The sequence below is a fragment of the Danio rerio genome, chromosome 21, assembly GCF_049306965.1.
Source record: "Danio rerio strain Tuebingen ecotype United States chromosome 21, GRCz12tu, whole genome shotgun sequence".
Lineage (NCBI taxonomy): Eukaryota > Metazoa > Chordata > Actinopteri > Cypriniformes > Danionidae > Danio > Danio rerio.
The window spans coordinates 31,747,549-31,759,702 of record NC_133196.1 but is presented as its reverse complement, the minus strand read 5'-3'; the positions used below and the strand labels follow the sequence as shown (position 1 = coordinate 31,759,702).

Here is a 12,154-nt window from a genome sequence, read left to right as displayed (position 1 = left end):
CGGCGAATGAGAGAGAAAAAAAAAACTCCGCATTTCCCGGAAACTTAGATGCACACAGCAGGTAGCATCAGAAAGCCGAATGTGTTATTCCGGTCACAAAATGCGGTGCTAACATTTCTGCACTCAGTGCAATAGTTAACTTAATTTGATACGAACAAACTGAATAAACAAAGAGCACTGGTCGCTCACTTACCAAATCTGTAGAGACAGGACAATCACCAGCAACTAGAGCCGCGTCTTTATGGAGAGAATACGACAAGCAAATCCAGATTTCAGCGTTTGCAGATGAGAACAGCTCTCAGGTAAACAATAATCCTCCTTAGACACGCAAGTTATTGTTGTCGAGCGTCGCGTACACTGTAAATCCAGACGTGATCCAGATAAGCTCTCACAGAGAGAAAATGAAAACGAAACTTAACGGCAGCAAACTATAAAAGCAACACTTCACGCTTGTTTTGCCAACACAACGTGGCGTCTTTGTGGTGTAAAAACGGTGACACAAATGAATATTTATGAAGTTGCACAGTAGAGCGCGCTGATTGGTTTGAACCAAGCCTTACTCATGCATTAATGTATCACACTGTAAGATGTAATAAGACTCACTCAGGCACAGACGCCCAGTCTGCACGCTGGAATACACGCTATTATGTCATGACCGTGACGCAGCTTCAAAAATTCGTTTCAAACAGGAAGTACGAATTTGCTTGAAATAATGCAAAAACAACCAATTTACACTTTTTAGTGAAATATAGGTGTCCTAATAGTGTTTTTAGCAGTGTGGGACACATATACGACTGTCAACAGCTCCAAAAATGTGTTTTGGTGTTTCGTGACCCTTTAAAAATGTTATATTTTTATATAGGAAACCACTGATTTTATTTTAAAAACTTCATTAAAAGTTTGAACTGATCCTATGAACTGAATTGCATACTCATTTCTTCGCATAGCAAATTAGCATGCAACTTGACTGTTGCATTAAAAATAATAGGTTAAAGAACAAAATGGGATTTAATTTACAAACAAGTCAAATATTCATTCATTCATTTATTAATTTTTTTTTTCGGCTTAAGCTCTTTATTAATCTGGGGTCACCACAGCGGAATGAACTACCAACTTATCCAGCATATATTTTACGCAGCGGATGACCTTCCAGCTGCAACCCATCACTGGGAAACATCCAAACACACTCATTCATACTCGTACAACTTTAGCTTACCTGATTCACCTACAGCGCATGTCTTTGGACTTTTGGGGGAAACCTGAACACATGCAAACTCCACATAGAAATGCCAACTGATCCAGCCAGGGCTCGAACCAGCGACTCTCTTGCTGTGAGGCGATAGTGCTACCCCTGCACCACCGTGCTGGACCCACAAATATATTTTAAATAAACTGAAAATGAAAGAACTAAGAACTGAAACCAGCTCAAATGTTCTTGAATAAAACATGCTACAGTTATGTACAAATGTACAAATACGTAATGTCCAAAAAAGCGTTTTGAGAGGTGTTTTGAAAGTTCAGAGCCACCGTACAAGCGAAAAGCTGAATACAGACAGTGTTACTTGAAAAAAATGCTGCAGAAATTGGTCCCATTTAGTGTTTTAGATTCTTTTGAACACAAGTACTGTAGGTGCTGCTTGTCAATCAGACAACGCTTCCATGTTTTTTCTTGCTGTCAATTGTGGGGAAAAATATGCGTGATAATAACTAATCATATTAGATTAGAAACAACCCAATGAGTTTAGCATGTGTGCATCGCTGCTATTTTGTTTAAATTTGTAATATTTTTCCTGAGGCGATTTAAACCAAAATACACTATGACACTCTATCAAACATGTCTACAATGTTAAGGAATATGGTTACTTACTGAGTTATTAACGCACAGCAATACTACACAAAGAAAGGACGGACTTTAAAAGAATAAACAAGCTCTGTTATAGAGCTTGCATTGGACAAGTTTGACCCACGCATGCGTGAAGCAGGCAGTTCTGTACAACCATATAATCTATCGGCGTAGACATCGGACTGATAACGAGAACATTAAAAATAGCATTTAACATCCGATAATAAAATGGGCGATATATCGTGCATCCCTAATTTTTGCATCGCTTTTAAGTGCTAATGATGATGTTAAAAACATAATACAGTAGCACAGTTACAAAAAAATAGGCATTTACAGATTGATAACTGTCATCTACTTGTATGAAATGTATTATTTTTTCCTGGTTTTACAAATGCTCTTTTGTCTAAATTAGTTTTTAATGAAATACAATAGTGTCTTTCACTGACATATTTTGCACACTGCTAATATTTTTCCTGAGACTTGTTTATAAAAGTTGTCCCAATTGAATAATTCTAATATAAGCTCTGGACCCTGCATTTCAATAATCTAATTCTACAAGAAACTGATTATTTTATTTAAAATTATAAAAAAATATTTTTTATTTTAATAATTTTCAATTACACCAACTTTGATTAAGAACTATGATCCAGATTAATGCTTATTGTATAAACAGAAGATGATCTACTCTATTATGACACGCAACTCTGAGAATCTTGGATTAGGTTAGTAAGCCTTAAAACATGATTTGAAACGAGTTGTATTTGTCTTCATTCCATTTGGCTGTGTCTGTGCCTTTTTGTACTGTCATAGCTCTTAACAGATGTGAATCCCTCTGTGATCCGATGCACCTCGGTTAGCGTAAGCTGTGAAAAGTCATCTCGCAGCACTTTGCCAAGGCTAAATTGTACCCTATTGGCTGACGTGTTGCTATGCGTATTGCTATATGTCCTGTCCTTTTTCTTCTTTTGGTGAGATGAATCTTTGATATGTTGAACACTCATCAGTCATGCACTCTCATGGGGACGCATCTCAGCCACATTTTCTGCAATCCTTTCATTCATAAATCATTCAAGCGCTGGCTGGATTGATTGTCGTTGCAGTGTGTGGAAGGCAGTATGTACAGTAGGGGTGGGGCTAAGCTGTGACAGATCTGATTGACAGCTGCATTGTGGGACAACCTGACAGCTTAGAAAGTGAGCAGTTGGGATGTCACTGCCTGTGAAGCATGCTCTCTCTCTCGCTGTCTTTCTAACTGCTGCCTGCTTCTCTCGCCGCAGTGTTTCCCTGCGGACTAAGCAGAGGCTACCTCATGGATGTCTCTGTTTTCATGTGGTGCAACGTCTCTCTCTCTCTCACTCTCTCTCTCCCTCTCTATCTATCTGCTCTCTTGTTCTGAATGGTTTCCATGGTGACAGCTGTGCACAGTGGAAATGGTGCAGGGCTGAATTCACACTCACCTGAACGTACACGCATACACACAGAGGCCACGCTTCTTCACATTCACATGCAGTGTGGAAAGCTTACGCACATGTCCACTCGCACTCAGACATACACCTGTGAGCAATCCTCAGTTTCTGTAGCATGCAATGCATGCATTTACACTCACTGTGGTTTCATTCACTCGTCCTATTGCTTGTGGCCACAAACACAGATGGTTGTTTACAACAAGACACGGCACTGCGGTTCGAAATTTATTTGCTCACCTGCCTGAGATTTGACCACTGCTGTGGTGCAAGAGGTTCTTCCGACTTTGATTGGTCAAGCTTTTGTGGGCACCCCAAGACATCCTGTCTGATAGCCTGGATATCTCAGACCCCACACTTTGCCTGTGCGTAGACAAGGGCACATTGAACCACAAATTGTCCCCTTGCTATTACAGATGTGTGTGATTTTTCGGTAAGATATACCTTCAAAGAGATTGACTTGAAATTCAACTCCTTTCCGACCCTTAAGGAGCTTAACATTAGAAACATCCACCGGGCCTGGGCACCATGATCGTTTACAGATGATCAACTTAGACTATTTCAAGCTGTCTTCAAATTTAAGGAGGGCATGGACTTGGGCCTGATTGTGCACATCTGTATTTAATGATATTGTCCAGTAATTTCATTTAGAATCAGCACCTCATAGTGGATGACAGTTCCTGTGGTTCTGTCAATCAAGGTACCACCAAATGCAGGTGTAGACATTTGAGCAGTGTGTCAAAATTGACAAAACATCTACATTTTGTCTATTTCACACATGAATCTGTTGGATCTTTTCACCCCACGGTTGCCTTTGCTTCACCTCACAGTCAACAGGCGAATGTTAAATGCAGGGATCTGCATCCCCCTACCTCCCACTCAGCTTCACCATCTCCCCACACACGCACACCATGCCCTAGGAGAAACACGCTGATCTAAACAACCAGATGGGTGTTTAAAACCATTAGGTCTCCAAAGATAAACTCACTGAGCTCGTGAAATGCCAGCAGTGTCTCGGGGCGGTATATATGTGTGATGGTGTGCAGGTACAGCGGGAGGCTGGTAGAGGGGGAGGTGGACTACACTTATCTGCTGTGATCTTCGAGGAAGTCAAGGGGGGTGAAGAAAATTGCATAGATGGGGCCTGGTGAGGGTACAGGAGTGGGAACGATCTAGGAGAACCCAATCCAGGACTTTAAAGGGATGACTCTTTTTATTTACTCTTAATGTCAGGCATCTCCACCCACCCAATCAAAGGATCGGGTGCCTGGGGGCAGCCAATGTTGAGAAACTGCAGATGCATTTTAATGGAGAAAAAGAGGAATACTCCTGATCAAGGAGAGGAAAAGAGTTGGATGGCAAAAGAGCTAGAGACAGAGGAGGGAAAGCCCCATTTTGGAGAACTTTACCTTAATCCATTGTTTTTGTTGAATGGCCATCATTACGGTGAGCAATCTATCCACTGAAATGCTTGTCAATCCGCTGTCTTTTATTTCATCTTGAGCTGGAGGGTTTCGTGCTTTTTGCCAGGTGGGTGGTTCACAGCTATAATAAAGAGCAAGTCGCTGATACACCCAGTTTTTCTTTCCATTTTCTTCTCCTTTGTTCACCAAGAGTGTATTGCAACATAGCACTAGTGGAATTGTATCCTATGATGTCAGCCCCACCCACCAAGAATACTCATCATATTCATTTATGCAGTTTAGCAGGACAAATCTTACACGGGAGCCTAACAGCCTTTCAAGCGGGAAACAATCTTTCACGGGAGTTCCCCTTTGAATGAACTGCATCTGTATTTGGATACTCATAGAACACACACTTCTGTATGTACGCAAAGGTGCCAGAGAGGAGACTGTAGGTCGAGACACAAGTCCTATCATGTCTGCCAGTTGGTGGGGTGACCCACACATCCCGCTCGGTGTCATTAACATTGACAGATTCACTCCCCACAAAGAGGTTGTTGTGAGGGAAGCACTTCCACACATGCACACACTGTTTATGCCTACAACATGGCCCTTTGATCTTCTCTAAAGTGAAGGCTTGCACTGTATGGTCAGATGTGTTGGGACATGCAGGTTCCTGCTCCCCATCCCCTCCCCCACTTACACATACACATCTTAATGATGACATGGCTATGAGGAGTCATGAGGCCCTGTGGCGATGTCCCGATACCACAGCACGTTTTGTGACTCAACTCATACAGCACGTAATCCCCCACTTCCACCGTCATGCTTTCATTCTCGTCTACATCTTTTTATAATTTCAGTTTCTGTGAATCCTGCATGGGTGCTGACACAACCCTGAAACATTTAGCTTCTGATACTCTTAAACAAATGTTACTCTGTGAAGACTGAATTACAAAATGCCTCTATATTTGGGATCAAGGTGTAGGTTACTTGGAAATTTTTTTCTAGATGACAAGATACTTTTGTTGCATTATGATGTGGAGTGGTGTGTTTACAGAATTACATCATGTCAGATAGAATGGTGATACGAGTTTGTTTTGAGGAAACCCTTATAAAGACACTTCTGACACTATATCTCATGTCTCTTATCAGAGAATTGGTGCCTTGCTTAGAGGGACAACTATTCCACATGCAATCATGGGGATTTGAGCCCATAACACTGTTGACGCCAGTTTTAGTGATATATGGGCTGAGTGTTTACGCTTTGATGGGTGACACTGTGGCTCAGTGGTTAGCACTGTTGCCTTAAAACAAGAAGATCGTTGGATCGAGTTCCAGCTGGGTCAGTTGAGATTTCTGTGTAGAGTTTGCATGCCCTTCCCATATTTGAGTGGGTTTCCTCCGGGTGCTCCGGTTTCCCTCACAGTCCAAAGACCTGCGGTATAGGTGAATTGAATAAACTAAAATGGCGGTAGTGTATGTGTGTGAATGAGTGCGTATGGATGTTTCCCAGTACTGGGTTGCAGCTGGAAGGGTATACGCCATGTAAAACCTATGCTGGATAAGTGGGCAGTTCATTCCGTTATGGCGACCCCTGATGAATAAAGGGACTAAGCCGAAGGAAAATGAATGCATGATTCATCCTTTGATTGAACTGAAATGTACTGTCTTTTAAAGCAGTGGTCCCCAACATTTTTATCACTGTAGACTGGTCAATGCTTGACAGTTTTACCATGGACCGTTGTAAGCGGGGAGGGGATACAAAGCACTGCATTGTTTGAGTGTTCTGTGTTTGTCTGAGATCAGTAGTCTGCAGAAATGTGTATATTTCATACAAGCTAAAGTTGATTGGTCAGTTTAGTCACACGGTGCACTCCTGACATTATTTCAACTGTGTGCATCTTGAAGGCCCAAGTGAGTCACGCCGCTTGCATGCGCAAGCCGTAAGCCTCATTAGAGATAACGAACTTGCGTGAACTCTAAAAAAGACGTGATATGCGATTGGCCCCTATGAGGCAGCCGTCATTTGCAATCTCCAGCAGTTGATCCTCTTGCACAGACAAATAGGTTGTGGATCCATTTCTTGGCAGTTTGCGGGTCCTTCACTGGAAAGTTTCTTTGCTACGAGAAAAAGGACCAAAGACGCCTGTTTCTTACTCATTTTGTTGCCTGTGGGTTTAATTTTGGCACTCAAGTGACCGAGATGTTACAGAGAGAATACAGTCATTATTCAAAATAAAAGACTTTTCAAAATAAAAGATTATTCAGTGGTTGAGGACCACTGTTTTAAAGTTTACATTTTTTAATGTATCATCATTGTGTTATAAAGAAAGACTACATTCCACATGTGACATAATCTGAATGTTATATAGATTTACTTCGCATTACTCACAAGAGATAAGACTGAGAGAACTCATGCTTTTCAGCCATCAGCTCTTGATCATCTATCATTTGTGTTCTGGTGTCATATAAATGTCAGTTGAACTGTTTTCCCAGTTTAACTCCATATTCCTCCCTAGTAGTATTTTTGGAGAAAGCAAGGAAGATGGAGGTAGAGTGATGCTGACACTGTGTTATGTGCAAAATTTATGACAGCCCCTGATATTTTCATCTCAAGAATAATATGAATGGCGTCCAGCCAAACAGTGCCCCCAACCTTTTGGATGGACCCTTTAAAACTGTTCATATGGGAATGCTAAATTTATTCCAGATTTATTCCCATTACTACAGCTTATATTTCTTTCTTTCACTTATTTTTTTCGTATGTTCAAGAGGGAGGACTCTTTTTTTCATGTTTCCCTTTTTTTTGTCTTGTTCCTTTCCTTTTTAATCCAGCTTTCATTGCTGCCTTACTTTTTACAGTTGTTTAACGTGTTTACCTTTCTTTCTTCCTTCGTCATTTTTCTTTCTTTCTTTCTTTCTTTCTTTCTTTCTTTCTTTCTTTCTTTCTTTCTTTCTTTCTTTCCATCACCATCTCTTCTTTTCTTTCTTTTCATAAATATGTCTGTCTTTTGAACATGCTTCACAGGTATTACAGCATGGTGGCCTTATGTTTTCTGTGCTCACAGTAGGTTTCTGGTGTGGTTGCGTGCTCAATGCTAGGATGCCTGACGACACTCTAGCAGGGAGAGACACTATCAGGAACGTGTTGTGACTTGCTTACATTAGTGGATGGGAAACCGGGCTCAAAGAGGAAAGACAGAGAATGCAGGAGAGGTTGAGCGAGACATGTTGTGTTATAAATCGAAAGAAAGACACAACCGGGCTGTATTCTGTGATGTTACACATCCATTATATTTATAACTGATTCCTCTGAAATCATGAGAGGGTTGGATTTGTACCTGATTTTTCATTATGATCACTGGATGTTTTTTGGCTAGGTGAATGGTTAGTGCGTCTCTGAGGGGGTGGGGGTGGGTGTTATCAGTCAGGGGTCAGTTTTACAGATCAGCTAAGATGTTAATTCTGTTCTCTCAATCTATTCTCTTGCTCCTCTGAGACTCAGGGAAAGTGGCGGAAAAGGATGAGGCCAAGAGGTGCAGGTGAACAGAGCCTTAAACGCTGTAATGTCTCCAAGCATGGCTCTAGGGCTCGGAAGACACAAAGATATGAATGATCCAGGCAGGGAACAGTTAATTGCTTGACAGCAATGGGAAATGCCTCCCTTTGCTCCCTCCCTCTCTTCCCCTCCCCTTCTCTCTCTCTCTCTCCCTCTCTTTTTTCCACTCTTTCCCATTTTTCTCTCTCTCTCTTTCTCTTTCTTAACGTGCTGCTGCTAGTAGGTGTTCCCTGTGATGTGAGGGAGTATATAGACCAAACGCTCTGACAAGTTCAGAGTCTCAAGTGCGCCAGTCACACTTCCAATAGGACTATTTTCCTTCCATTGTGGATTTACATTTTTATCTCTTGTTTTGGTACTGACACAATGTCAGAGGGTAAGAAGAAGGAACGGAATGGGAAAAAAAAGGGAGAAAAAAAAAGGCGTAAGGACAGCCAAACTCCCTCAAAAGATCGTAAGTAAATAGAAAACTTACTCAAGGTGTGTGTGAATGCGACAGAAGGGTTCTTGGGTGTGAAACATGTGAAAGAAGCATGTCCCTTGTCTTGTCAAAGCTTGCTGTATTTGTTTGTTACACAGGTGGACCTTCAGAACGTGTAGCAGCATATCTAGCCTTTGTGGCATAGGTGCGCAATTGTATTAATGTGTGTTTTGCGTGCAAGTCAGATCCCTGGTGAATATGGAGTGCAGTGTAAAGTCCTTGATAAACTCCAACTTCAGTTCTTATGTCATTAGTGCTGGTGGCTTTTTCCAGAACGCTCACCTGTGCCATTCACCTGATTTTCCACACATCGTCGCCTAATGAGTTGCATTGTTGCCAAGATTCAGCCAAATTGCAGGCTGCCTCCCGTAGGCACTCATTCCTCAAGCACTTTTAAAGAGCTTGCTCATATTCCCACACTGACGCTGGCTTTCTGCACTTTTGCAAGTGGCTGCCACACAGTTTCTTCACTGGATTGCACTTCAGGGAGATGTCCGATGCTTTGAAACCTTTCAGACAACGTGGATTAGATTTTCTTTAATGGGAGCTGAAGACTGAAGGACTTTCTCTCTGAGCTGCTGCAAGCCACTGCTTGTCACAGCAGTCTGACCCTGAGGTCAAAGAGGGAGACACAGCGGGAAAGAAGCAAATCTTTTTTGCCTGGTCACATACCCCACTATGCAAGGTTATTACGGGATGATTCACAATTCTAATAGAAGACTCAAGTCTTTTCGTTATTCCCAGAAATGTCAGCCCCATTCAAAGCACCATGTGCTTTATAGTATTGAATCAAGAGTAGTGAATGGCATTCAAAAATATAGAAACAAGTGTTTCTGAAGTTACCCTTTCAAACAAATACATGTGTTGTGTCTTTTTAAAAACCTGATTACTGTAGTTGAGTAGTTTTACTCGGGGAATTTTAATTTAGTAAGTAGTTTTAAAAATGTGTACTTTTACTTCCCCTTAAGTACATTTTTAGTGCTGTATCAGTACTTTTGTTCCTCTATATTCCTTCAACCTGCAGTCACTACTTTATTTTTTCCTGTCTATGGGGATTAGAAGAATCAGTCCTGTGATTTTTCTGTCCAATCAAATCACACATAGATAGTACATGGCATCATATTGATCTACCTTACAAGATGCAGCAAACCATTTGGAAGCATTGAAATTGTCCAAGAAGATACTTTACACGCAATGACCCAGATGTCACTGATGAGAAGATAACAGATATTTACTGTGATGATTGAACAATAACTAAATGCACTACAAATTGTTACACACACGCACTAATTACATGTAAATGCATCAACTTTTTACAGTAATACTCACTACTCTTGAGTACTTTTAAAAGGGCTACTTTTACCTCATATTTTAAGTGATATTTGAAACGGGTACTTTTATTCTACTTGCACTACATTTTGGGAAAGTAATGGTAATTTTACTTGAGGATGACTTTTCAGTACTCTTACCACCACTGTTATTAATATTCAGTCATGATTTAGCCCATCTGCCCATGTCCAAATCATACTATTTTCTGGTACAACACTACAAGAGCTGTCAGAAATGGTAACACTAGTTATTTTTCATTTATACAATGATCTCCAATACTACCTGTGAAGTAATGCATATACAGTGCACATATATATGCATATATGCATATATAAGTACACTCCTCACAAATCTCTTTTAAATTCATATTTTTATAGGAAGCTTTACAGTATTATATTTGTTCATATTCAGTACTAAAGGCAAATCTGGAGCTTACCTAACAAAATAACTTACGATAACGGTCCAAAAACTAATACACTCAGATTTATATGTTATAGAAAAAAATTAAATTCAAGCTCAGAAAAGAGAAAAAAATCAAGAAAAGCAAATAAATAAATACAAATATATATATATATATATATATATATATATATATATATATATATATATATATATATATATATATATATATATATATATAATACTAATAATAATGGAAAAAATTTGTTTAAATTTTGTAGGTTGTAATTTCTTTTTTGTAATATTTAGCTTGAATTTAATTGTATTATCTTTCAATTTCTGAATATGTTTGGTAACTAAAATATTACTTAATATAAATATATCTGTTTAATAAATCTGTTTTGTTTAAATGCACCTAAATACATTGCCTATATTCACTGAGAAATTGGAAACAAATATTAATTTTCAAAATGGTGTGTACTCAATTATGCTGAGCACTGTACATTTTTTAAAGTAATTTTACATTCATTTATAGTATTTTATTTGACCCTTCGTCCCCTTGCATGCAAAAAATATATACTGCTATTCTGACATAAGGTTTAAAAATACTTAATTTAGGTGCCTGAGAAAATTACCTTGGTATGAGCCACTTTAATTATGTTTACGAATGAAGGCAATAGACATAGTATTATGCTGTCTTTCTATTTCATGCTGCAAACCCTTTTATTCATTTACAGACTTGTTCAAGTCTTTCAGAGTTTGATACCTTGAGGAGAGGGGGAGGAGGGGGGGTTCTGTAGCTGGTACCCTTGAGGGGGACACTGAAAGGGAGAGTATTGTGTTCCCCAGCATTTACATGGTTTACTTTCTGTCAATTGACATGCTTGACCTCCCAAAACCAACACAGGTGTAATTTGGCATAGTGTGCTTGTGCTTGTCTAAGACATAACATTGTGTAGACTGTGGTTTTGCCTCCTGTTTGTGGTCACCAATATACGTCAAAGTGAATGTCAGAAGAACCGTGTCTTAGAGCGATGCTAATCACCTGTGCTGTGTCTACGGAAACAAAGCGCAGCTGCGAGGAAAAGAAAAAAAAAAGAGTGCCCAGGAGAAGTTTTCTACAGTCCCTCCTGAGAGAGGAGACATTTGTGTTAACCCTGTCTTATTCTGGTTTGGTTTACATTAGATCGTTGTGCTAAATTTAACTGCGTCCTGATTTAGCTCGGTTCTGATTTTGTGACATGAAAGCCATGCGAGAATCATGACTGACTTAACAAAGTGCTTGCCGAATCCAAATGCACAGTAGATAATTCTGAGAAATGGCGTGCTTCACACTGGGATCTATTATAAAAAAACAATCACAAGGTTTTTAAACTATATACACAATTTTGAAGTGATTGATTGCGCTAACATGCAGCTATATTAGGCATTTACTCTACGACTGCCAAGACCACACATGCATACAGCTTTCTGTCATTGTGTCTAACTGAATCACTTCCCTCAGAGTGATAAACCACATTTTAGTTTATACACAAGAATATCTGGAAAATGTTCTTGGATATGTCGAAGCAGATTATTCTCCGTTTTGTGATCTTGAGTTCTGTGTGGTGGTTGGGTTTTATTTAGTCTTGTGGCTAGATACACCATGTTCAACATATTCGTCTTAGATTATCT

The 12,154-nt window shown here is 39.8% G+C and overlaps 1 protein-coding gene across 33 annotated transcripts in view; it reads left to right on the top strand.

The window, feature by feature from the left end:
• nrg2a (neuregulin 2a) overlaps positions 1–12,154 on the top strand; it is a 194,218-nt gene that overhangs the window by 72,807 nt on the left and 109,257 nt on the right. For 8 of the 33 annotated variants that reach the window (XM_073934181.1, XM_073934179.1, XM_073934182.1 and 5 more), the window contains exon 1: positions 8,546–8,725. In XM_073934181.1, the coding sequence (XP_073790282.1) occupies positions 8,638–8,725 (88 nt within the window). In that variant the 5' untranslated portion in view covers positions 8,546–8,637. 33 annotated transcript variants of the gene reach the window in all.